Source organism: Diceros bicornis, chromosome 15 (genome assembly GCF_020826845.1).
Source record: "Diceros bicornis minor isolate mBicDic1 chromosome 15, mDicBic1.mat.cur, whole genome shotgun sequence".
Classification (NCBI taxonomy): domain Eukaryota; kingdom Metazoa; phylum Chordata; class Mammalia; order Perissodactyla; family Rhinocerotidae; genus Diceros; species Diceros bicornis.
In genome coordinates this window covers 5,300,159-5,324,778 of record NC_080754.1, presented here as the reverse complement: position 1 = coordinate 5,324,778, position 24,620 = coordinate 5,300,159, and the positions used below count along the sequence as shown (strand labels likewise).

General features: G+C 41.1%; 2 protein-coding genes across 3 annotated transcripts in view; both read right to left on the bottom strand.

Annotated features, from left to right (window-relative positions):
- ADGRG7 (adhesion G protein-coupled receptor G7) overlaps window positions 1–10,075 on the bottom strand; it is a 65,546-nt gene extending 55,471 nt beyond the window's left edge. Inside the window, exon 1 of the mRNA XM_058555519.1 lies at window positions 9,961–10,075. Within this exon, the coding sequence (XP_058411502.1) occupies window positions 9,961–10,075 (115 nt within the window). The remainder of the gene's footprint in view (window positions 1–9,960) is intronic.
- Window positions 10,076–21,652: 11,577 nt separating this feature from the next.
- The window catches only part of TMEM45A (transmembrane protein 45A), a 70,818-nt gene continuing 67,850 nt past the window's right edge, over window positions 21,653–24,620 (bottom strand). For both annotated transcript variants that reach the window (XM_058555517.1, XM_058555518.1), the window contains exon 6: window positions 21,653–22,162. In XM_058555517.1, the coding sequence (XP_058411500.1) occupies window positions 22,069–22,162 (94 nt within the window). In that variant the 3' untranslated portion in view covers window positions 21,653–22,068. The remainder of the gene's footprint in view (window positions 22,163–24,620) is intronic.

Sequence of the window (24,620 nt, the reverse complement as noted above, 5' to 3'; positions counted from 1 at the left end):
TGAACTAAATGAAAAGTAAAGTGAGATGCAGCTAGAGCAGTGCTTAGGGGGAAATTTATAGCCTTGAATGTACGTATTAGAAAAGAAGAAAGATCTAAGATTAATCATCTAAGTTTCCACCTTAGGAAATGAGAAAGAAGATCAAATTAAGTCTAAGAGAAGAAGAAGAAAACAAATAAAAAATTAGGGCAGAAATCAATGAGGTTGAAAACAGAAAATTAATAGAGAAAATCAATGAAACCAAACACTAGTTATTTGAAAAGACCATCAAATTTGATAAATTTGGGGCCAGCCCTGTGGCTTAGTGGTTAAGTGCACGCACTCCGCTGCTGGCGGCCCGGGTTCGGATCCCCGGCGCGCACCGACGCACCGCTTCTCTGGCCATGCTGAGGCCGTGTCCCACATGCAGCAACTAGAAGGATGTGCAACTATGACATACAACTATCTACTGGGGCTTTGGAGGAAAAATAAATAAATAAAATTATTTAAAAAAAAAATTGATAAATTTGTAGCCAGTCCAGCCATGAAAAAAAGAGAGAAGGCACAAATTACTAATATCAGATATGAAAGAAGGGTCATCACTACTGATCTCATGAACATTAAAAAAATAATACGGGAATATTATGAATAGCTCTATGCCCACAAATTTGATAACCTAGGTAAAACGGACCAATTCCTTGAAGGACACAATCTACCAAACTCACACAAGGAGAAACAGATTATCTAAATAGGCCTGTATTGATTATGTTCTCTGACTACAATGCAATACAATTAGAAGGCAATGCATAAGACAATCAAGAAAATTCTATACATGTAGGAAAAAAATTGTTTAAAATAATTCAAAGAAGAAATCAAATGAAAATTACAAAATATTTAAAATTTCAATGGAAGCACTCTATATCACAACTTGTGGACACAGCTAAAAATATGGTTAGAATGACATTCGTGGTTTTAGGTATATATTAAAAAGCCAGACAGACTGAAAATCAGTCATCTAAGCATTCCAACTTCAGAAGTTAAAAAAAGAAAGTACATTCTAAGGAAGTATGTTTGACAGTAATAAAAATAAGAACAAATTAATAGAATGGAAATCAAAGAAACAAGAGTGGAGATCAACAAAACCAAAAGCTAGTTTTTTGGAAAGATAAATTTAAATAAATATATTTCTGGCAAGATTTGTCAAAATAAAACGACATAATTAAGCAACACGTAAAAAATACACAATAATATATAAACATATACAAATATGCAATATATACAAATATACAAATAATATACAATTATACAGTAACAAAAAAATAAGCAAAATCCTGCTTCTCTGCGAGGCCCAGAGGACATGCGCACACACAGCCCGCTCTCCCCTTCTGGACCATGCTCCCGCATCGGGGTCCTCAGAACTCCCTGCTCCAACTCCTGGGACTGAGCATTCCTTTCCTGAGGTCATCTTTGCCCGGGTCGTTCTCTCCGGGCTCAACTGCGCTGCCTGTGCTTCCCTGACCCTGAGGGATAGCTCTTCACAGGGTGGTGTGGAGAGAGCTTGAAAGTGTGGGCTGGGGTGTCTCCAGGTGTGAGCGCAAGGCCCCCCCCCTGGGACCAAGACGGGGACAGGGAGACAAGGGGACAGCTGTAGGCCAGGAGCTGCCTGCCACATTCTGATGTGGAACTCCCAGGAATCCACGATTTCTAGATTCAAACCTGGACTTCCAGGTCCTTATGAAGGTATATTTATCATGGCATTAGAATAGAGCATACATACTGTATTTAGCAGCTTGTTAGCTTAATTTCTAAGTTTTACATTTACTTTTCTGTAAGTGGTGTATGGGTCTTCGTTGTGCTTTGCTGCAGACCCTGCGTATCGTCACATTGCTGGTGAAAATACAAATTAGTTCGACCCCTATGGGGCAAGCTGGCAGTAATTATCAAAATCACAACTGTGTACTCTTTGGCTCAGGAATTCCTCTTCTGGGAATTTATTCTATAGGTGAATTTGCACAATTGCAAAATAAAATATGTACAATGCAATTTTGAAGCAACCATTGAAATCAACACAAATGTCCATCAATAAGAGGTTAGTTAAATAAATTAGGGTACATCCATACAACGGAATATAAGGCAACTGTAGAGAAGATGTGGAAGTTCTCTGTGAACTGCTGTGGAAAGATTTTTGGCATCCATTGTTAAGTGCAAGGGCAAGCTACAGAAATGGATCTATTCAAGGTGTAAGTCAGGGAGCGGAGAGAACTACGTACTAAGAGGGAGAAAATGGGACTTAGATTCATATTTGCTTATTCTTGCAGAAAGAAAGATTGGAAAAAATGGATAGAAATTACTATTTGTGTATATTCGGGGATGGGAGCAAGATTATATACCTTTGTATGTTATTTGTACTTTTCAACTTTGTGACTGTATTACCTATTAAAAATATAAAATAAAACATTGATTTCCAAAAAATAAATAACTAATAAACAAAATCATAAGCAAATACCATTAAAAGCTTAGCCTATTCAATATAAAAAACTTTGGTCAAGTGACAATTTTCTAAGAAAATATAAATGACCAAAATTTACCCCAAAAGGAAGGGAAAAAAATTAAATAGAATGTAACCGTAAAAATAGTTGAATCAGCAGTAAAAAAAAAAAAAAATCTACATGCAAATGCTATGTACTGATTATCTTAGATATAACAATAGTATAAAATGTGATGGGAAAGAGAACCTCTGGGTAGGGAGGGAAAGGAATGTCTACAGAAGGGAGTACAAAGGGTTTCAGGTCTAGTTTCCATAGTCCATAGTTCTAAGAAAGTTTTATTACTTATTTTTTAAAAAGTTTGAAGCAAATTCAAGAGAAAATTACTATCTTTTAAAACTGGATTTTGAGTAGTTGAGGGTGGTTTTGTTATTCTCTGTACTTTTTGTATTTGAAATATTTTATAAAAAAGATTTGGATATTCACTTGGTTACACAGAGAAGTTCTTCACACAACAATTACAATTAAATCTCTCTTGCTAGATGTTAAGCTCTTTGAGATCAGGATCCATATTTTATTTTTTATTTATTTTTAGAGCAGTTTTAGGTTTATAGAAGAATTAAGCAGAAAGTACAGAGTTCCCACTTACTCCCTCTCTCATCGCCTCTCCCTCTCCACTCTCCCTTATTATTAATATCGTGCACTGTGGTGTTGTTTTTGTTACGATGGATGAATCAATATTGATACATTATTATTAATTAAAATCCATAGTTTACCTTAGGGTTCACTCTTTGTGTTCTATGGATTTTGACAAATACATAATGACATGTATCCACAATTACAGTATCATGTACAGTGTACTGCCATAAAAATCCCCTCTGCTTCACTGAACAAGTGTTTGCTGACTGGTTTCTCTGCCATTTGCATTTGGGTTGAGGATATGGAATCCACGCTGAGCTATCCACTCCTCTGTCATAAATACATTCTAACATCTTGTGTTCAAGACACAAGACCGATCCTCTGAAATACCTAAATTACCCACAAAATATAGTGAAAGTAGTATTGGTGTTTTTAAGCCTCTGTGTTTTAAGAAATTCAGACCCAGAAAGATTAAGTGGCTTGTTTATGTCACATAACTAGTTTCTTAGAACTATGGACTCATAAAAGTGACATTAGCTATTTTTTAGCCCAACCTCCTCATTCTGCATAAAGAGTACATCCTACATGCAGAGTGACTTGTTGCAGATCAGTCATTCCTTGACAGCTGAGTGGGCGCTGGAACCCAGATTTCTCGGTTTCTAATCAGGTGCTCCCACTCCTGCTCTCAGAGCCTGCCTTTCCCACGAGGAGAGCAGGGAGAGTGAGCATCGGCTCCATCCTACTGGAGGATCCATGCACTGGAACATAGTCAACAGCAGTATTTTTCTTTTGTAACACCAGTGTGATAATAATATTTCCTTACTTGCTTTTAAACTGTAGTAAGTAATATTTCCAGAAATACTAGCCCTCTTCTCAGTACCTTTACTACCCATCATGGAAAATTAAATGCAGGACATATGTAGCTCTCCCGCTCCCTGCTGCCTGAAGTAGCAGAAAAGATGAAAAATTCCCAATGGAGAACATGAATTGAATTTCTTCTCCTAAAGCAGACAAAATTAGAATCTGTTCTGAAAAGTCTAGTTTGATTAAGTGGCGAGAATAAAAATATCTTGCCTTAGTCCAAGAAATTCCATCAGGAAACTCTAGTGTCTGGCTCAGGGGGTTAAAATCCAGGCATCTGTCATTTGCCCCTGAACAGGAATTTGAAATATTTGGGTGAAGATAAAGTTTACTCTTAAATGAGACGACAGTGTTTATGAAAGTTTATTCCACTGTGGGAAAACAAACTCTAAAAAATTCAAATAAATAAAGTACATAAAGTTTAGTCTCTACTTAAGGTAAACGTTGTTCAATATTAACTTCCTGGTTACATAGTTCAATAAACTGGTTAAATATTTTAATAAAAATTTCCCCAGTGGTGTAGTAAATGCTGGAGGATGTGGCAGTTCTTAGAACTGTTTCTATTTCTGTTTTGATCTAGTCATTTGAACTTAATGATTAAACCTATTGTGGACCTTCAGTTTGATAAGTTGAGTTTCAATCCAAAGGTCGAATCTAGGTCAGTGGATCTATTCAAGGTATGATTCAGGGAGTGGAGAAAACTAGGCACTAAATTATCTAAAACTTTATAAGTTAAAGAATAGTAGCCAACATTTACTGAGTGCTTACAGTGTACTAGACACCATCTTACACCTGTACATGTATTAACTCATGCAATCCTCTAACAGCCCTGTGAGGTAGGGTTTATTATTACTCCCATAACAGGAAAAGTGACACACAGAAATGTTGTGTGTCCTGCTCCATTTCACTCAGTTAGCACGTGTCAGCACTGGGATTTGAAACACGCAGTCTGCCTCAAGAGTTTTTTTTTTTCCTACTCATGTACTTGTTTCCCCAACTCTCATGTACACACTCTTAACCACCATATTCTGTAATAGATGTTCTTCAATAACATGTGTTATCAAAGTCCCGTAGTGGCGGTTGTGCTCAGAATTTCAAGTAAAAATATCTAATATCTGGAAATCAAGGAAGAATCCACTGAGCCTCTAATTCTAGCCTCTTAATTTAAGAAAATGACTTTAAAAATGAGATCATCAATTTAAACATGATGAATTCTCGTGTTAAAATAATTCATGCTTCTCAGCCAATTACATAACAAAATTTATTCCTCGGAAAAATATCCCTTCCCTTTCATAGGAATTATTTCCTTGATTTCGAGAGTGGTTATGTGAGGATGCGAGAAGGGAGACTGGTAAAGGAGCAGGAGAGAGATTGACAACAGTGAAATCAAGACTAAATAACACTACAGCTGCCTAAACCCAGCTTCCTCCATCCAGAAAACTCTTTTCTGGACCTTTTTATTTAACCCCCACATGCAACCTTTCCTCCTCAAACAGTCACATGAGTTTGATTTATTATCGAGTTGCCTCTTGAGGGAGTACAGTAATTGAGTAAATGAAAGCCAAGTATCTGTGGACCAATTATTCTCTGGGAAACAATAAACTGTCGTTGACGTTTCCCCACAGCCCACATTTTCTACTTTGCAAGAATTTTCAACACTACGAATCTGGCTTGGGACTTGGGAATGTTTCAACCTACTACAGTCTCGCTAGTCTGAGGCATAAGCAAGTCCTCTGATAGGGAATGAAGCTTACAGCGTTTGGAGAAGGATGGAAAGGCAGTCATGATGGCAGAGAGAAGGAAGTCCTGTGATCTAGAAGAGGCATGGGGTATGGTTGAAAAAGGCACACTCATCATTGCTAGTATGTTATGAGGTTAAGATACTCTCCCACTGGTAAGAGTTAAAGAAAACATCCCCTGCTGTTATGATTATGGACATCTGCCTATGTTTACATCAGGCCCAGCTCAAGCTGGAAAATGTCAAGCGAACAGCATCCAATAAAGCTTAATTATGTTTTCAATTTACTTTCCTTATCCAGTGTGATGGGACTGAGAAGGCACACTGCTTCTTGCGTTACAAGGTTCTTGCTATTGGAAGCACGAATCCAACAGAGACGGAGCACCTTATGTCTGTCCATTCTGAAAATACGTCAGGTAAGGTAGATATTATTCTATGAAGAATGCCCAATGTGAACAGGCCAGAGGTCTGACACTAGATTTGCTCCAACATAAAAGCATCCTACAAGATCATAAAGTTAAACGGAAGAAGCCACACACAGTTGGAGAGATCTCAATGTAGCAAAGTCCTGAATGGTCAGCGTGTTGCATGGCTTGGAGCAGAGGAAGAAAACTAAAATGATGTCAGTCTTAACTAATGTAAATAAATCCATAAATGCATTTATTTTAATATTTTGAGGCAAATCACAAGGAATTGGTAGCTATGTTATTTCACTTCTGAATACAACTATTTGACAACCATTAGTCCAGTTTCTGGTTTTCACATGGTTCTTTAATTTACTCATCAACTGTGTACTGGCAACTGTATTCCAAGTACTGTTTTAGGTTCAAGGAGTACAGATTAATAAGTCATATCCCTGACTTATTCTAACAGCTTTCATTCTAGAAATGGGGAGATAGTCAACAAACGAACATGTAAGTAAGAAATTATCAGGTGTTAAAAAGCCATGAAAAAAATACATTTGAAAGAGAGTGAATGGGATAATAACCTTAGACTGGGTGGATAGGAAAGTTCTCTTTGAGGAGGTGACATTTGATCTGAGACCTAAATCATCAAAGAAGAAGATAGCCATGTGAAACTCTGGATGAAGAGTGTTCCAAGCAAACTGACAGCATCCAAGATGAACTTGGAGTCTTGAGCTTCTTTTGGAAACTGCAAAAGTCATCAATAGTTTTGAAAAATTTCTTTACCAAGCAAAACTTCAAATACATAGGACATCTTATTCCTGGGAGCATAGATGGAGAAAGTGTTACACTCGGCAGTATATCTTGTTGTGATGCTTTGGGGAAAAAAAGATCATTATTGTTTAGTGTTTTCATCAGCAGCATGTAAAAATGCCAAAGACTATTCCAGCAATCCTGAAAGAAATCTTGTCTACTCCCATGAAATGCTGCCAACTTCATCAGGACCAGAGCTTTGAACCATGAACAAGGCTTGAACAAACATGAACTTGAACAAGAGGCCTTATTGAAAAATAGGAGTAGAATAACAATTTTTCTATATTACGCAGAAAATCACTGGCATTCTAGAGGCCATGTCTTGAAGCACTTGTTTGGCATCTAAACCAATAATTCATGCAAAAAAAATAAAAAGGTAAACTCACACTTGGAAGGCAGAATAGTGGGAGTGAAGAGCACAGACACTGAAGTCAGAGTGATCTAGATTCAAATTCAAACCCACCACTTTCTAGCTATGTAAGCTTGAAAACGTTCTCTGAGCCTCCATTTTCCCGCCTGTAACATGGATATAATAATAACTGCCTCAAAGTGATTGTCAGGATTAAACGAGATAAGGGACATGAAGTTTTTAGCATAGCACCTAAAATATAGTAAAGAAGTTTAATCATAGGTGTTATAACAATGAAACACATAAATAGCACACATATAACCACATTAATGCTCGCTCTACAGCCAAACAGCAACTTCTCATTGAAATGTACTCAGAGCAGAATTTGAATTTTTTCTATTTTCTGACAAAGAGGCCATCATTTTTTCATGAAAGATAAAAGTGAGAGAGACATAATTTGTATACTCTGTTTATAGTGACAAAATAAATTTTGAATGTAATAAAATTAATTTACCCAAAGTTGTATGAGTATATGTTTATGTATATTTTTTCTAAGACATTCATAGTTTTCACCAGCTTCTCAGAGATATCTATGACCCTCCCCTTGAGAAATAAATTTTAAAACAATTCATCTCTATACCCAGGTAAAGGGATCAAAGAAAGACCATTCGATAATTACATGAGATGGGATGAATGGATGGAAAGAGGTGGAGAAGAGTGGAGTGGAATGAACCAGTATTTACCATCTAAAACAAAATAGTAACAGCAAACAATATCAGTCTTTCCATCTTTTTCTTTAAATGATAGCAATAACCCACCTGTTTTCCATTGGTTTTACCCAGAAACTGGGGGATGCCCCTTACACAAAGAGCCAATTGAAAGATAGTGCTGAGCAGAGGAGAAACACCGTCTTTTCTGAGGAGCTGGGTGTGCTTCTGCTGTTAGACGTGGGGTCTCTGTTATTGTTATGCTGCCTTTTGGGCCTCAGCTCTCAGGAAGCTCAGGGGTCTATTCTGTATCTATTTTAGCAACACCTCTACCCCCAGCCTTGACTTTCATGGGCTTTCTATCCCTCACTCTGTCCTCTTCCTTATGGTTTTGTACTTTGGTCCTTGTTTTAATGATTCCATTTTATCTGTGTCCTTTATAAGTCACCACAAATTTCCCTTTAAAAGTAAATGTCATGGAAGGAAGGGAGGGAGGGAGGGAGGGAGGGAGGCAGGAGGGAAGGACATCTTAAAAGCATACCTTTTAAATAAGGCCTTATAAAGCTAGTATCCTTAATAGGCTAAAAATCTATGGTTCTTAATTTTCTTAAACCTCAATTAAACTATTTTACAAACCTTAAACAAACAAGCAAAAACAAGTTTAAATTTTATTTAAAAAATTTCTCTGGTAAATTTTTGTTCTCTGGTAAATTTTTGTTTTAATGTTTTATTTATTTATTTTTTTCCCCCAAAGCCCCAGTAGATAGTTGTATGTCACAGCTGCACATCCTTCTAGTTGCTGCATGTGGGACGCAGCCTCAGCATGGCCAGAGAAGCGGTGCGTCGGTGCGCGCCCAGGATCCGAACCGGGGCTGCCAGCAGCGGAGCACGTGCACTTAACCGTTAAGCCACGGGGCCGGCCCTCTGGTAAATTTTTGTTCTGGTAAATTTTCTAGTGCTAGTCTCTAAATACCATTAGCACAGTATTCTCTAAGTATGTTCTTTGGGAGGAAAAAGCAGATCTCTCCTCAGCTCTCATTCCCTCATATGTTTGACCCCTTTGTCCGCAACGGTGGTGCTTTACAACCAGCATCTGCTCCTGCTGTCTCCCCAACCTTCTGTCCTCCACAGTGCGCTTCTCAGAGGGCGGATCACCTGTCCTTCTGCCTCTCTTGACTGGTGTCATTTACCTTCATTTACTCAATTTCATTAGAAACTTTCTCTGTTTTATACAAAAGGGAGTGCTCAGCCATCCAGCTCTGAACTCCTTTATGGAGAACCTCCATGGCCCCAGGCAGCCAGCGTTAGCGTCATGGAAAGTCTCCGTTGTGAGTTTCTGGGACTTTCCTTACCATCACTGTTTGACACACCATTGCCCCCTGTCAACGCCCTTCCCCAGGGTCAGCTCTGCACACGGCAGGTGACTAACAAATATTTGCTGAATAACCAGGAAAATTGTTTTCTAAATGATCTTAATTTGTGAGTAGTTTTCTACACCTAGAAAATGAGAACTTTGTGCACAAACCATAAGATCATTTTGTTTACATTCCTAATGAGAACATTCCTAACTTCCTTCTTGAAATGAAATTACATTCTGTGCATGTTTGATTATGTGTGTGTGTGTGTTCGTAACTATTTAGCTTTCTTGGATTTAGCTGAACAAACCCAAACATGTGTTATTAACGATTTTAATTATTACTCTGCTATCTGTTCAGTCAGGAGTTAAAAGAGCATAAGAAGCCAATTCAACCATGTCCTTCATCATCCTGCCCACTCACACACACAGCCACACACACACACATGTTCATTTCTAAACCACATGCTAGCCCTCAGTTGATCGTTGACTTTTGTGTTTCATAAATGGCACCTTGGTGGGCAACCTCAGCCTAGACATGGCGCTTTCTAGTGCTGGTGTGGCAGGTGGCAGGGAGAGAGGCTCAATGCCTTCTCTCGCTCTCACTTACACATAGCAGGATGGCATTACCTCTCTGGATTTTGATCGCGATCCTCCAGATGCCCACTCCCAAAACGATGGCGGTCAGCAGCCCACACACAATGGCCACCAGCACCTTGGGGTCATACGTGCGGCAGGAAGCCATGGGGAAGCCAAACCACAGATCCACTCGGGGGTGAAAAATAACTAGCTTCTCTTCTTCTTGAGCCAAGATGTTTAATCAGAAACTACTCCAAAAAATAAAAATAATTCCTCCTTTCAGTGATCAGGCGGTTGTCCTCATTGTTTAGGATTATTGAGGCTAATCAGGCAGGATGAAGTTCAAATCACCTAATAAAATGTGCATACTCTGCTTGCAGTTTCCCCATCCTTCACTGAATGAGAACACGAAAAAAGTGATTGGAGTTATGGGAATAGGAAGATAACGCAGGGCAATAAAGAAGAAGGGGAGGGCACAGCCAATGGGGTCAAAGTATAACTGTCTAGACAGCAAGAAAATGGAGAAGGGAACAAAAAAGAAGAAACCAGAGAGGAAATCAGGAAGGCAGTGGACCGGGTGGTCGCCTGGGGCTTCCTGTGCTTCGTTGGAGGGCTCTGGCAGAGGTGGACCAATAGGCACTCAGGCCACAGACTCCCTCTTGGGGCACTGGAGTGGGTTGTCAGGGAGAGGTTGACAGTGACGCCCACACACGATTCCAGTGCTGGCACTTGTTTAAGGAGCTCAGTTGTTTTTTCCGGGGAGGTGGGGGGGAAAAAGATGGGCCCTGAGCTAACATCTGCCAATCCTCCTCCTTTTGCTGAGGAAGACTGGCCCTGGGCTAACATCTGTCCCCATCTTCCTCCACTTTATACGGGACGCTGCCACAGCATGGGCTGACAAGCGGTGCGTCGGTGCGCGCCGGGATCCGAGCTGGCGAACCCCGCGCTGCTGCAGCAGAGCGCGCGCAGTTAACCGCTTGCGCCACCAGGCCGGCCCCTAAGGAGCTCAGTTTTGACAGCTGCAGTTGGCCAGTGGCCATTACCGGCACAGGCAAATGTTGAAAGCACTGAAGCCCAGCACTGCCGCCATCAGCCGGGGCTGAATTTTGTCCCCTAAAAATTCATATGTTGAAATCGGAACCTCTGGTACCTCGAATGTGACTTTATTTGGAGATAGGGTCATTACAGAGGTAATCAAGTGAAAATGAGGTCATGGGAGTGGGCCTTCATCTAATATGACTGTTGTTTTTCTCAGAACCGGAAATTTGGAAACGGGCATGTGTAGAGGGAAGGCAAAGTGAAGAGGCACAGGGAGAAGATGGTGGTCTACAAGCCAAAGAAAGAGGCCTGGGACAGATCCTTCCTTCACAGCCCTCAGGAGGAGCCAGCGCTGCCGACCCCTTGATTCTGGGCTTCCCGCCTCCAGAACTGTGAGACAGTGAGTTTCTGTTGTGTAAGCCACTCAGTTGTAGTAGTTGGTTACGGCAGCCCTGGCAAACCATTCCGCCATCTGTCACGGTAACGGGTGTCTCTGCACCTGCAGCTCTGACCCTCTCCTGCCCAGGGACCCACGTTCTTCCATATCCCTTCTCCGTCCTCAACTGGATGAATGAATAAACGAACGAATGAATGAATGAATATTCATCTCCTCAGTCAGAGTTCTGCTCCTCGGGAATCAGGAAAGGTTTTATAAAAGAGGACACATTTAAGCTGACTTTTTCCATCCCCCAACAACTATATGTTTTCCTCTATTCTCTGTAATACTCACTTTATCAAGGTACAGCTTTAAGGGGCATGAACACTCTAACATTTACCCCACCCGAGGGTTTCGGAAAAACACTTGGATGTACCCCAAAATGGAAGAACTTAAAGGTAATGCTGTGGAAGCTCAAAATAAAAGTACGTGAATCTATTATCTCGTTTACTGTGACTAGATTAAAAGATGTCTGTTTCTGATATGTCTGCATGTATATGCACAGAAAATGTCAAGAAGTGTACATTAAAAAATTCCTCTCGTTGGGGCCTCCCGGTGGCGCAAGCAGTTAAGTGCGCCCACTCCGTTACCGCATCCCGGGGTTCGCTGGTCCGGAACCCCGGGGGCGCACCAAGGCACCACTTGTCAAGCCATGCTGTGGCAGTGTCCCATATAAAGTGGAGGAAGATGGGCATAGATGTTAGCCCAGGGCCGGTCTTCCTCAGCAAAAAGAGGAGGATTGGCAGATGTTAGCTCAGGGCTGATCTTCCTCACAAAAAGAAAAAAAGTCCTCTCTGGAATCTGAGAGATCTAATGAGAAACTCATTTTTCATTCTACACCTCTTTTATGATTTGACGTTTTCACCTTACGCATTTATTAGTCTGAGCCAGGTGTTCCAGAGCTTCATGGAAGGAAAACCGTCATCATTTTATGAAAAGTAATTCACTTAACACTAATAGAAGTTTTTGCCTATAAAACTAAAATATGCGTCCATGGCAGATGCTGGACTCTGATTAATGTAATCCTGAATTAACCTCTCTGTTCTCCAGAGGATAAAAGAAAAGGATCCCTCAAATTCTTTTTTAACTTTAAATTTACTTCTGCCACTTGCTCCAGAGAACCTCAGTTCCTCTCTTCACTTCTTCTTTGTTCTTTTTATCTTTCTTTTCTCACTTTCTCCTCTCTGATTTCTTCCTCTTGCATCTCTTGAGTCTGAGCTGATGGGCACAGGTCTATGGTCAAGATTGAAAGAGAAGGGAAATGGTCAACTATGATTAAGTTGAGAGGCATGGTGTAGGAAATAGTTTGATTTTCTTCTTTTCTGTCTAGAAAGCTCAGGTGAAAAGCAAACCCAGAATTTATAGTAACTAAACAAGAGCCTGAGCCTAGAAACATTAGTCCCATGTAAACACTAGTTCTTCTGAAAATAGTATGAAATCATAAGCTTATCTGAGGCAAGATGAGTTGATATTTTCAATGTCCTGCATAAAATAGCACTATTGTTTGTACTAAGGTACAATAATAATAATTGCAAGCTAATATTCTGGATCCTAAATCTCTCCTTTTAGTATAATTACTTTACAGAAATCGTTGGTGCAAATATCAGTTATCAATTGTTGCGTAACAGACCACTCCAAAACTTAGTGACTTAACCGTCAATTATTTGCTCATGATCGTATAATTTGGGCAGGACTCGGCAGGGATGGCTTTGCTCCGCATGCTCATTTAATCACGTCATCTGGAAGTTTGAACAGAGCTTCAAGGATCCAAGATGGCCTTTCTCACGTGTCTGGGGTCTCAGCTGAGATGACTGGAAAGGCCAAGTTGGCTGGACCTCTCTCTACCTCATGGTCTCTTCTCTTCCAGGGCCTCCTCCTCCTCCTTGAAGCCTTCCCAACAGAATAGCCTTGTCTTCTTCACATGGAGGCCTGGTTCCAAGATAGCAGCAGTGTGAGTTGCAAGACTTCTTAAAGTCTAGGATCATAACTTGCCCAGTGCCCACTTTTACCACATTCTATTGGTCAAAGAAAAGTCACAAGGCCAGTCCAGATACAATATTGGAGGGGGCTACCGAAAGGCATGAATTCAAGGAGGCAGAATTCACTGGGGGCTATGATGTTTAAATTTTGTGTCAACTTGGCTAGGCCATGGCACCCAGTTATTGGTCAAACATTATTCTAGATGTTTCTGTGAAGGTGTTTTTTGGATGACATTAATATTTAAATCTGTAGACTTTGAGTGAAGTAGATTATCCTCATCCAAGCAGTTGAAGACCTTAATAGAAAAAGACTGACCTCCACCGAAGAAGAGGGAATTCTACCAGCAGATTGCCTTTGGACTCGAACTGCAGCATCAACTCTTCCCAGCCCGCCTTCCCACGCAGCCTTCTTAAGAGCTGACCCTGCAGGTTTTGGACTTACCAGCCTCCATAATCACATGAGCCAATTCTTTGAAATAAATCAATCTCCCTCTCTTTCTCTCTCTCTCTACATATATATATGTGTGTGTGTGTGGTTTTTTGTTTTTTTTTTTTTTTCTGTTTCTGGAGGACCCCGACTAAATACAGAGGCCATTTTGCAACAAGTATTGTGCATTTTCCAGGCAAAGCTCATTATCAGAAACCTAATCAGAAAGCTTCATAATAGTGTATGGTACTCAAGGAGTTTCTGGTCTAGTTAGAGAGCAGGCATATAAAAAGCTAGAGCACATCGAAAATAACAATGCAGAAGTCACTAGGTGATAAATGATTTACTCCACAAGCGTCTACTCTACCTGCCTGAGGAATGTTGGAATGTAAAAAGACCAGTTCAGGAAACTTGCCAGCCCGGGTGGGGCCATAAGACAGCCAGAAATATGTAACCAAGCCAAGCGTCAGCATGTTTCTCCGTGGGGATAACACATTTATGTTTAAAATTTATAACATAAAATTTGTTTCTCTCCCATAGAACTTGGGAGAGGAAATATCTTTGATCCTGGCGTTAGCCATATTCCCTTCAGCATACCATTTTCCAGCTCAAACACAGGACTTATTTTGAAGTCTAAGACATTAAACCTAAACTAATGTTAACGTAATGGATATATACGTTTTCTACAGCTGCTGTAACAAAGTACCGCAAACTGAGTGGCTTAAACAACAGAAATTTATTGTCTCGCAGTTCTGGAGGCTGCGCGTCTAAGATCAAGGGGTCAGTAGGGCCGTGCGCCCTCTGAAGGTGCTGGGGAGGAGGCATCCAGCCCTCTCTCTCAGCTCTCTCAGCTTCTGGTGGTTTGCAGGTATCTTTGGCATTCCTTGCCTTGCAGACACATCCCCCTGATCTGTGCCTTCATGTTCACATGGCATTCTCCCTGTGGGCGGGTCTGTGTCCAAATTTCCCCTTTTTATAAGGAGACCAGTAGTACTGGATTGTGGCCCACCGTACTCCAGTATGACCTCATCTTAAGGTCATATTTAAGTTAATTCATGACATTTCCAAATAAAGTCACATTCTGAGGTACTGGAGGTTAGGACATCAACGTATGAATTTTGGGGGGACACAATTCAACTGATAACAATGGGTTACAGTACTAATAAGTTAAAGCCTAAGATTTTTTTTAAATAACCCAAACTCTACCTCTAACAGTGTTTGTGGTCTGGCTTGTGATTTGGATTGAGGAAGCCTCTTTTAGGATGTGAACATAGTCCTTTCACTTGAGTTGTGTTTCCACGCTCTGTCACTAGAGGGCTGCACCATTGCTGTTGTCCTTTCTGCTGTGAAGCTTCTATCCTCAGTCCTCAGCCATTCATCCCTAAGGCAGGCACATCAGCCAGGAGATAAATTTTAGACACATGTCTTGCGGGTTGGGGAGTGGGGAAGATATCATATGCTGGGGAGAATTATGTGTCCTGGCCATCCCCGTCCTGGTGAGCCTCTTCCTGGATCTCTGCTATGGACTGAATGTTTGTGTCCCCTCAAGGGGCGGGCCAGGTGGCACAAGCGGTTAGGTGCGCACGCTCTGCTGCGGCGGCCCGGGGTTTGCAGGTTCGGATCCCGGGCGTGCACCCACGCACTGCTTGGCAAGCCATGTTGTGGCGGCGTCCCATATAAAGTGGAGGAAGATGGGCACGATGTTAGCCCAGGGCCAGTCTGCCTCAGCAAAAAAAGAGGAGGATTGGCAGATGTTCGCACAGGGCAGATCTCCTCACACACACAAAAAAATTCCTTATGTTGGGGCCGGCCCTGTGGCGTAGTGGTTAAGTTCACGCCCTCTACTTTGGCTACCTGGGATTCACAGGTTCAAATCCCAGGCACAGACCCACACACCACTCATCAAGCCATGCTGTGGTGGCGTCGCACATACAGAATAGAGGAAGATGGGCACAGATGTTAGCTCACAGCCAATCTTCCTCAACAAAAAGAGAAAGATTGGCAGCAGATGTTAGCTCAGGGCCAATCTGCTTCACCAAAAAAAAAAAATTCATTATGTTGAAACCCTAATCCTCAATGTGATGGTATTTGCAGGTGACGTCACTGAGAGATAATTAGGTCATGAGGGTCATGAGGGTCTTGAGGGTGGAGCCCTCATGAGAGGTTTAATGCCCTTATAAGAAGAAACTGGAGAGAAATAGTCTGTTTCTCCACCATGTGAGGATACAGGAAGGCAGGAGTCTGCAAACCAGGAAGCGGGCCTTCCCCAGACTCCACATCTGCCTCGCCTTGCCTGAGGACTTCCCAGCCTCCAGAACTGTGAGAAGTCAATGTTTGCTGTTTAAGCCACAACACAGTATTCTGGTATTCTGTTACAGCAGCCCAAACTGACTAAGACAATTTCTGACTAGAATCAAATCACCAGAGATGTTCGAACAGAAGCCAAGGTCTCCCCCTCCAAATGAGACACCACTGTGGGGAGTGGGGGTAGGGGACAGATGGTCTTTAGAGTAAGGCAGGTCCAGCTAAGAAGGAACTGAGCATTCTCTGTGCAGTCGTGTAACCTCTGAAGTGGAGACAGCCTCACTTCTGGCGTCAGGAGACTTACATCCCCTTACGGGCTCGGCCTCTCATTGACTGCACGATCTCGGGCAAGTCACCAGCTCTGTCTCAAGTCCTCACCTGGAGACTACCTCTTAGGACCTATTCTCTCTAAATAATATCTCCCTGTGATTTTCTCTCTTCTTTCTGCTCCTATAGCTCAGATGCCTTAGGTGCTACAATAGAGACAAAAGAAGTATGGTTGTCTTTAGGGGACTATAATGTAGTAAGAAGGAAGAACTGAAGTATAGAGATAGTTAGAGGACTGAACAGCACATGATCCAATGCTGCTCTGTCTCTGTGCTGTAGGAATTATAGAAAGAAGAAAGCGACGTGAGGTAGTAGAAAAGAAAGTCTCTGACCTGGGCCTTAGAGAAGCTTTGGAAGTTAAGCTGCGAGGAGGAGGGAAGCAGGGGTGGTTAATACCATACAGACATGGAAATTACAATAAACATGCTCTGCAGACAGAGAACAAGTCAGCCTGATTGCTCCAAGTATCGTGTTGGATGACATGTGAGCACAGCTACGTATTGAATTACGCCCCAGTGAAGCGACTTTATTTTATTTGAGTATAATGCTAATCACTTTAGACTTGATCTGAGAGGCAAAGGGAACCTAGGTCAGTTTCTGGGACGAGAGAGTTGTTCCATCCTAAATTGCTAAACTCCTTGATTCCTTGGGCAAGCTTACTCCTGTTTATTTTAGAGCCTACATGTGTTTTGGCTTCAGACACAAATCATTAGTGGGGCATTGTATTGGGCTCCACTCCCAGCTTCTTAAAAAGATCTTTAATCCTCCCTTTAGGACATTTGCAACAGGCAAAACAGCAGGAATTCATGAGAAGAATCAGATAAGAGGCATCTTCTTGCCTCCATCTGAACTTTCCACATTAGTCACAATAATTCCTCCCACAACCCACACACACGCACTGAACAGATGCGTGTCATCCTTGCTTTCAGGCATTAGAGGCTGAGAAACACTGACATCCAATCTCAGAACTGTTAGTTGACTTACCTTTAAAAGACAGTGACCTGGAATTCATTAGGATATCACCTTAATAGCTATAAAAATTGGGTAGTCTTACCAGACAGGAAAGATATGAAAAAAAGGTACGGGATTACATCAAGTTCAAAAGTCTTTACACTTAGAAGGAAATATACTTAAATATCTTAAGAGCTAAAGAACAATAAAATCCTGGCTGGTGACATGACAGCCAGGGCGGGGGCTGCACATTGTCACGAGTAGGTAGAAAAGACAGATCATTTTAAGCATGACTCCAGCTCAGCAAGGCTCCTTCCCTGAGCTACAGAGGCTAGGAGACAACCTGTGTGGAGGGTTTGATGCAGTGACTACAAATAGTAGGATGTGGCATGTGCCATTAGGGTCACTGTCGAGAACCCTGTCCCATTCAATATCTGGGTCCAGTACCTCAAACAGAGGACTAGGTGTTGCCTGACATTATCTGCCATGGACGAATCATTTCCTTAACAGGAAGCCTGTTTTTTTTTTTGTTTTTTTTTTTTGTGTGTGTGTCCATACTTGGAAATTTGGCTCTTTTGACATTTTTTTTTTATTGATGTTTTAATGGTTTCTAACATTGTGAAATTTTGGGTTGTACATTTTTGTTTGTCCATCACCCCATACATGACTCCCTTCACCCCTTGTGCCCACCCCCCACCCCCACTGCCCAGGTAACCACAGTCCAGTTTTCTCCGTCCATGTGTTGGTTTATATTCCACATATGAGTGAGATCATACAGTGTTTGTCTTTCTCTTTCTGGCTTATTTCACTTAACATAATACGCTCCAGGCCCATCCATGTTGTTGCAAATGGGACGATTTTGTCTTTTTTTACGGCTGAGTAGTATTCCATTGTATATATATACCACATTTTCTTAATCCAATCGTCTGTCGAGGGACACTTAGGTTGCTTCCACTTCTTGGCTATGGTGAATAATGCTGCAATGAACATAGGGGTGCATAAGCCTCTTTGGATTGTTGATTTCAGGTGCGTTGGATAGATTCCCAGTAGTGGGATGGCTGGATCATAGGGCATCTCTATTTTTAATTCTTTGAGGAATCTCCATACCGTTTTCCATAGAGGCTGCACCAATTTGCATTCCCACCAGCTGTGTATGAGGGTTCCTGTTTCTCCACATCCTCTCCAACATTTGTTGTTTTTTGTCTTGGTGATTATAGCCATTCTAACGGGCGTGAGGTGGTATCTTAGTGTTGTTTTGATTTGCATTTCCCTGATGATTAGTGATGTTGAGCATCTTTTCATGTGCCTATTGGCCATCTGTATATCTTCCTTGGAGAAGTGTCTGTTCATTTCCTCTGCCCATTTTTTGATTGGGTTGTTTGTTTTTTTGTTGTTCAATTGTGTGAGTTCTTTATATATTATGGAGATCAATCCCTTGTCAGATGTATGTTTTGCAAATATTCTCTCCCAGCTGGTTGGTTGTTTGTTCATCTTGATTCTGGTTTCATTTGTCTTATAAAAGCTCTTTAATCTGATAAAGTCCCACTTGTTTATTTTTTCTTTAGTTTAACAGGAAGCCTGTTTTAACATGGAATGACTTAGAATTAAGTTCAGAAATGTTTAAGAAAATCAAAACCATAATATTGATATTTTTGTGTTAAGGAATTGTGCATTTTAGGTATGCACAATTATGTGTGTTTAGCATTTTAGGTATTTATAATTTTTAAAATAATTTTGTCTATGCAGACTAGTCTTGTAAGTCCAATTTATAAATATGCAGTTGAGTGACAAATTTAGGTTTGTGATTATAAGTTGAACTCACTGAGTTTATACACAGTATTGGAACATTTAAGAAAACTTAAGTTTTACGACATTTATAAGTTTAATAAATTAGATTTGTGAGAATAACTTAACTTTGGAAGATTTGTCAGTTAACTGAAGTATTAAGAAGGACATCAAAAATATTTGATTCATAAATACAATTTAAGATGTTTAAAGGGAAATCTAATTGTCTAAGTATAAAATTGTGCCCAAACATTAAAGTCTCCTTATAACTGAGTGTTAGAATTTGCTAGACTTAAAAATAGAATAATAATATTCATAAATTGAACTTAAAAGTATAAAAAGGATTAAGTTTTTTCATTTTTACTGGTTTAGTCTGGAAACCCAATCACTCTATTCTCCACACGTCTCTTGAAAGCACCTCTCCAAGCTTAAAGCAAAAATCTCCCTTCATGGCCATTTATTTAGGGGAAATTCTTTTCTATTACTTCATGTTTGTCCTCTGTTCTCTCAGTTTTGTCCACCTGGAATTCATATTAGTCAGAATCTAGAATTTCTGGATCTATTCTCCATGTGTACGAACTTTTCTTTCATACTTTTTATCTTTGGACTCCTTGTATTTGGGGAGAATTCCTCACTTCTCAACTTTTATTTTCATTGTTCCTGTAGTGCCTGGTGACTCCTGCACCACCAAATTAATCCACATCCAGGATACAATCAACACAGCCTTGATTAATGAGCCCTACAGTGATGAAATGATGAGAAGGAGAGCATCAAGATGGTCATGACCCAATCTCCCATTTCAACCATGAGCTGGAAGTTAGTGCAATCAGAGGCTGCAGTTTCCCAAGCTAAGGAGATTGGAAATTACAGAAATCACTGAGGAGCTGGTATTGCATCAACAGCTAATGTTGATAGTGGGCTGACTTATTTAAAGAGTTTCTTTGCTTTGGTTATGGCAAATAAGACATGGGATATCCACAAAGGGGGTTTGGCAAAGCTCAGGAATTGAGACCCCAGGTTTTTGGAAGAGTTGAGATAAAATACAAATAAAAGTAAGGGAGGGCACCCTCCCCCACCCCTTCTTTGGTGAAGGCTTCCATAAAGTTCCAATAATGGTGTTCAAATTTATTGCTCATTTCAGGGACTGGAGGAAGATAGCCCCGGACTGTGGACTTAAACCTGAACCAAATGTTCCTCTCCTGAGAACTCACTGAGCTGCATCTCACTTGTATTCTCTGAGTGCAGAGACTGGAGAAATGGACACTTCTGCTCTCTCATAAAGATTGCTGGAATATTTGTGCTCACCAGTTTTCAAAATCCCAGCCCTCATCTTGTTCGTGCTAACTATTCTTCGAGTACCTGCTAGGCCTAGATAACAGCAATGCCATTTTCACACAGCTGCAGCTGACAGCTCACTCTTTTGAAACACAAATTTGCCAAAGTCAAGGGACTAGAAAAGACCCTTGAGATACAGGACATACAGGGGGCAGAAGGCCATGATCACCTGAGGACCACAGCATGTGGTCCGTATGCCAGAAATACACTAAGGTTTATTGCATTATTCAAGATAAATCTTTAGACACCCACATCAGTTCTTTTCAACCACTACATAAAAAAAATGAGTGTGTCCAGTGCTTTGGCCTAAAGAATCCATTCACCTGCCTCTTCAGTGTCACTGTGGTAATACCAGATTGGGGCAGCCTTACTGATTTGTCAGTGCTTCTGGAATGCCAGGGAGCCCTGGATATTTAAATGCCCACGTTTCACCTCCAGCTGCCCACGAGGCTGCCTCCATTCCTCCATATTCGAGTCATTCATCAAGAGTCCTACAGCCTCCTTACCATTTTTGTCACAGGAGAGACTGGCCTTTCTGACTAACATTGTACTAAATTAGCTGTCCCTGTGCTTCAGTTTTGTCTCAGAGACCCTAGAATCATAAAATGTGACAGCCAGAAAGGGCCCCATGATTCATCCAATTCAATTCCCTTACTTTCAGAGAAGGACATGGTTGTGATTGCTAAAGCCCTAGAGGCTGGTTAATGGTAGAGCCCAGAACTAGAAATACAATTTCTTGACTCTCCACTGGTGGGTACTTAGTGCACAGACTAGGTGAGGGCTCTGACTTTTTACCCAAATATTCCATAAAAGGCTGCTTCTTATTTTAACCCTTCAACTATTTCAGCAGAGGGGACAGTGTGGTGGTCATGCTATGCTGCCTGATGACTTTTCACTCCAAAGGTAACATCATAACTCTCCTTTCCCAATCTCCCATGGCTTTGCAACCATGTGTCCTAGGGATCATCCCTTTTATCTTCTCTGAAAGAGCACATGACTCAAGATGGCTTCTGGCTTACTTTTCCCAGGAGAGAAGAAGACAGGTGCCACAGAAAGAGATGTCTCACAAAAAGGAATTTCAGTGTCACAACACCTCTTCTACATGACGTGTGGGTGGAGTGCAGCTGAATAACAAAAACAAAAGATCTGAGGTGGCTGAACCAGGGTTCATGCATTCATTTATTTCTCATTGCAGCAACAAGATAAACAACTGTAATTCCATGCTGAACGAGTTAGAAATGTAGTAAGCCCAGGAACCTTGAGCACATCTACAAGACAAATAAAACAAATATTTTTCATAGCATGGGCACCAAACTTGAGACATCCTGGGAAGAGTCATTCTGGGCCCCCAATACCACGACTGACGTGCAAAATGAATTTATCATCCAAAGTATTTTCATACCTAAAAATAAAATATTTAAATTCAAATATCTTAACAAAATTGGAAATAGAAACAATATGCCAAGAATCGTCCTCAGCCTGTTGTTCTCTAAACAAAAGGTCAAAAAACAAAACCATGAACAAAAACAATGCAAAAGAGAAAAAGTTCATCCAGACAGACCAGATGCCCATCAAAATCACATCTCTTCTTCTGATTCTTGTTCTCGTTCAGCATTTTTCAGGAGTCCCACTTCTGAGGGGCAGAACCTCTGAAGTCGTGATTTAACCAACCTGAGGAGAATGAAAAGCATCTCACGTTATGCTGGTTAAAATAAAAGCCCAGAGTGCTATGTAGCTGTAATGCAACAAACTCCAGATTATCTGTGCAAACAGGAGAAGCAACACGAAAAGAAAAGTACTTTTATTTGGCTTTGAAATTACCTGAAAATTTTTTGTGGATTAAAGCAGGATACAAGAAAACAGATACAATAGAAGATGTCTAACTATTCATAACTTTGATCATTTCTAAAACAAAGAAGAGAATGTCTGAGCTGTAGCAATCCAGACGCAACCAAGTTCAGACGAGCTTCTCCATCAAGTCCGCCCCCTGAGCTGTGTCTTGCAAAATGGAGCCCTCTCCTGTGCGGCAGGGGCGTGAAGGCAACTCCTTCCCCATGTCGAGCCCCACGTCAGTCTGGGCTGTATGGCAGCCCCTACTCACGCCTTCAGAGGGGTGCTCCTGTGCAGGCCACAGGCCGCTCAGCTGCATGGGATGGCCCGTGATGAATTAAGAAGTTGGAAGAAGTGCCCGCCCCCTTATGACTGTTTTCATAGATTAAGAGAATCTATAGGTTTTGGGGAAGCAGCAACTATAATTTTTCACATTGGAAGATGCGAAGCTTCTTAGCAGCAGAAACTCAGCAGGCTCTTCACTTCTCTGATGTCATAAGAACTAGGCAAAGATCCTCCCGTGCGTGATTGTTTGTAAAGACATTGTGCTGTGACCATATCAACAAAACATAGTTAACTTCCAGAAATACATAAGAATATGCAAACAGACTTGATAAACCAAACCATCAAAATCATTCTCGTTTTGTGAAAAACTTCACCAGCCCCTCTGCATCTTTACTCTTATTTTCTGCCCTTCTTCTTCTTCCAGTGAAGGTCTGACCTGCCCCTCTTGATATGCAATGCCTCTACTTATGCTGTGGATCCCACAAGGATGTAAGCTTCATAACAGCAGAGACCTCATCTTCTTTACAGCCCTAACCCTAGCCAGAGTCTAGAACAATGTCTGCTACATAATAGGGGCTCACACACATTTGACGAATCAATGGCCTTTGGAGCAATCTGCTAGGAGTTCATATCCGTCACCTACTCATAGAGGTTAATTCTTCGGTCACTTCCAGCTCATCATTAACTCCTCCGAAACACAATGACTGAGCAGCGTCAGTGACATCTGTTGACTTGTCAAGAGCCAAGGAAAACCACTCAAAATCATTTGCCTGGATTATTAATTGACTAGTGACGTTGCTCCTAATGTCCACAACTCCTCAAGGCACTGTTGTCACAAAAAGCTAATACTCTTAAATAATTTAAAGACTGGGATATTGCTTGTGTCATTTTTTTAAATCCACACAGTTATCTCCACATTGTACAACCTCAATACATGCTAAATGAAATGGATTAATTAGTTAATCCATTCATTAGATTCATTCCTGATAACTCTTGTGGAAAATACAACAAAGACATGGCTACTTAATTACAAATTAATTGTTAACACAGACCCTAGTGACTCCTGCTGTTTCCCACTCTTCCACTTTGGGTCGAATCTGCTGTTGCTACAAGCCACCAAGCTGAGGCATGTTCAGGCTCTATCTGCATCTGATAGTATTGGCACATGCAGAAATGGCCACTGGGGACAGATTGAGGGATGGAGTAATCAAGAGGAAGTGCAAATAATTGCCTGTTCCTGGAATGACGCAAGTCTCGGGAACTAAGGTCGGGTGGGGTGTGTCTAGGCTATTGTTCCCGCGTGTTCTCTTCAATTAATATAAGAACGAGCAGCACTGAGACTCTGGGTGCACTTCGAGAGTCTATCTGAAAATCACACTTCCTGAAAGCAAACAATCACATGCCTGGAATTTGGTCATCTCTCTTTTGTTCTTCAAAATGGCTCACATGAATCATTGTTTGGAAAACCAACCTGAAAATGGGCAATATTTCTCTACCCACAGAGAGGGGCTTTTGAAATAGTTCTGTGAAACAGTGGTGTTTAAATACGAAATACAATAAAACACATAATAAGATTTCCAAACAGAGAGATCACTCCTCTGAGCTGTCACAATCAGGACCGTAGGTGTGGGACTGCATGAGGCAATCTCTGAACCATTATTCTGGAAAGCTGGGATGTACAGCTTCATTTTTCAGAGATTTGGAGGCAGTAGTTCCACAACTCAATTTTGCTTCCATGGTGATTGTTGTGCTACGTCAAACAAATTCTGATATAATGTCTGAAAATCCATCACCTGTGACTGAGTTACAAACCACTCCACAGTCAAAGCCTGACAAACAGATTTTCAAAGCTCCTTGTGATCAAAGGACTGAATTAGCCTGCCACGTGACCTCACTGAAAGTCAGACTGAATTGTCATGATATTTTTTAAGCTATTGCTTAAGTTTATACTAAAATATATCAGAACATGAGCTCTTGGTCTTATATTTCTGAGAGCAAGATGAGAGCAAAACTG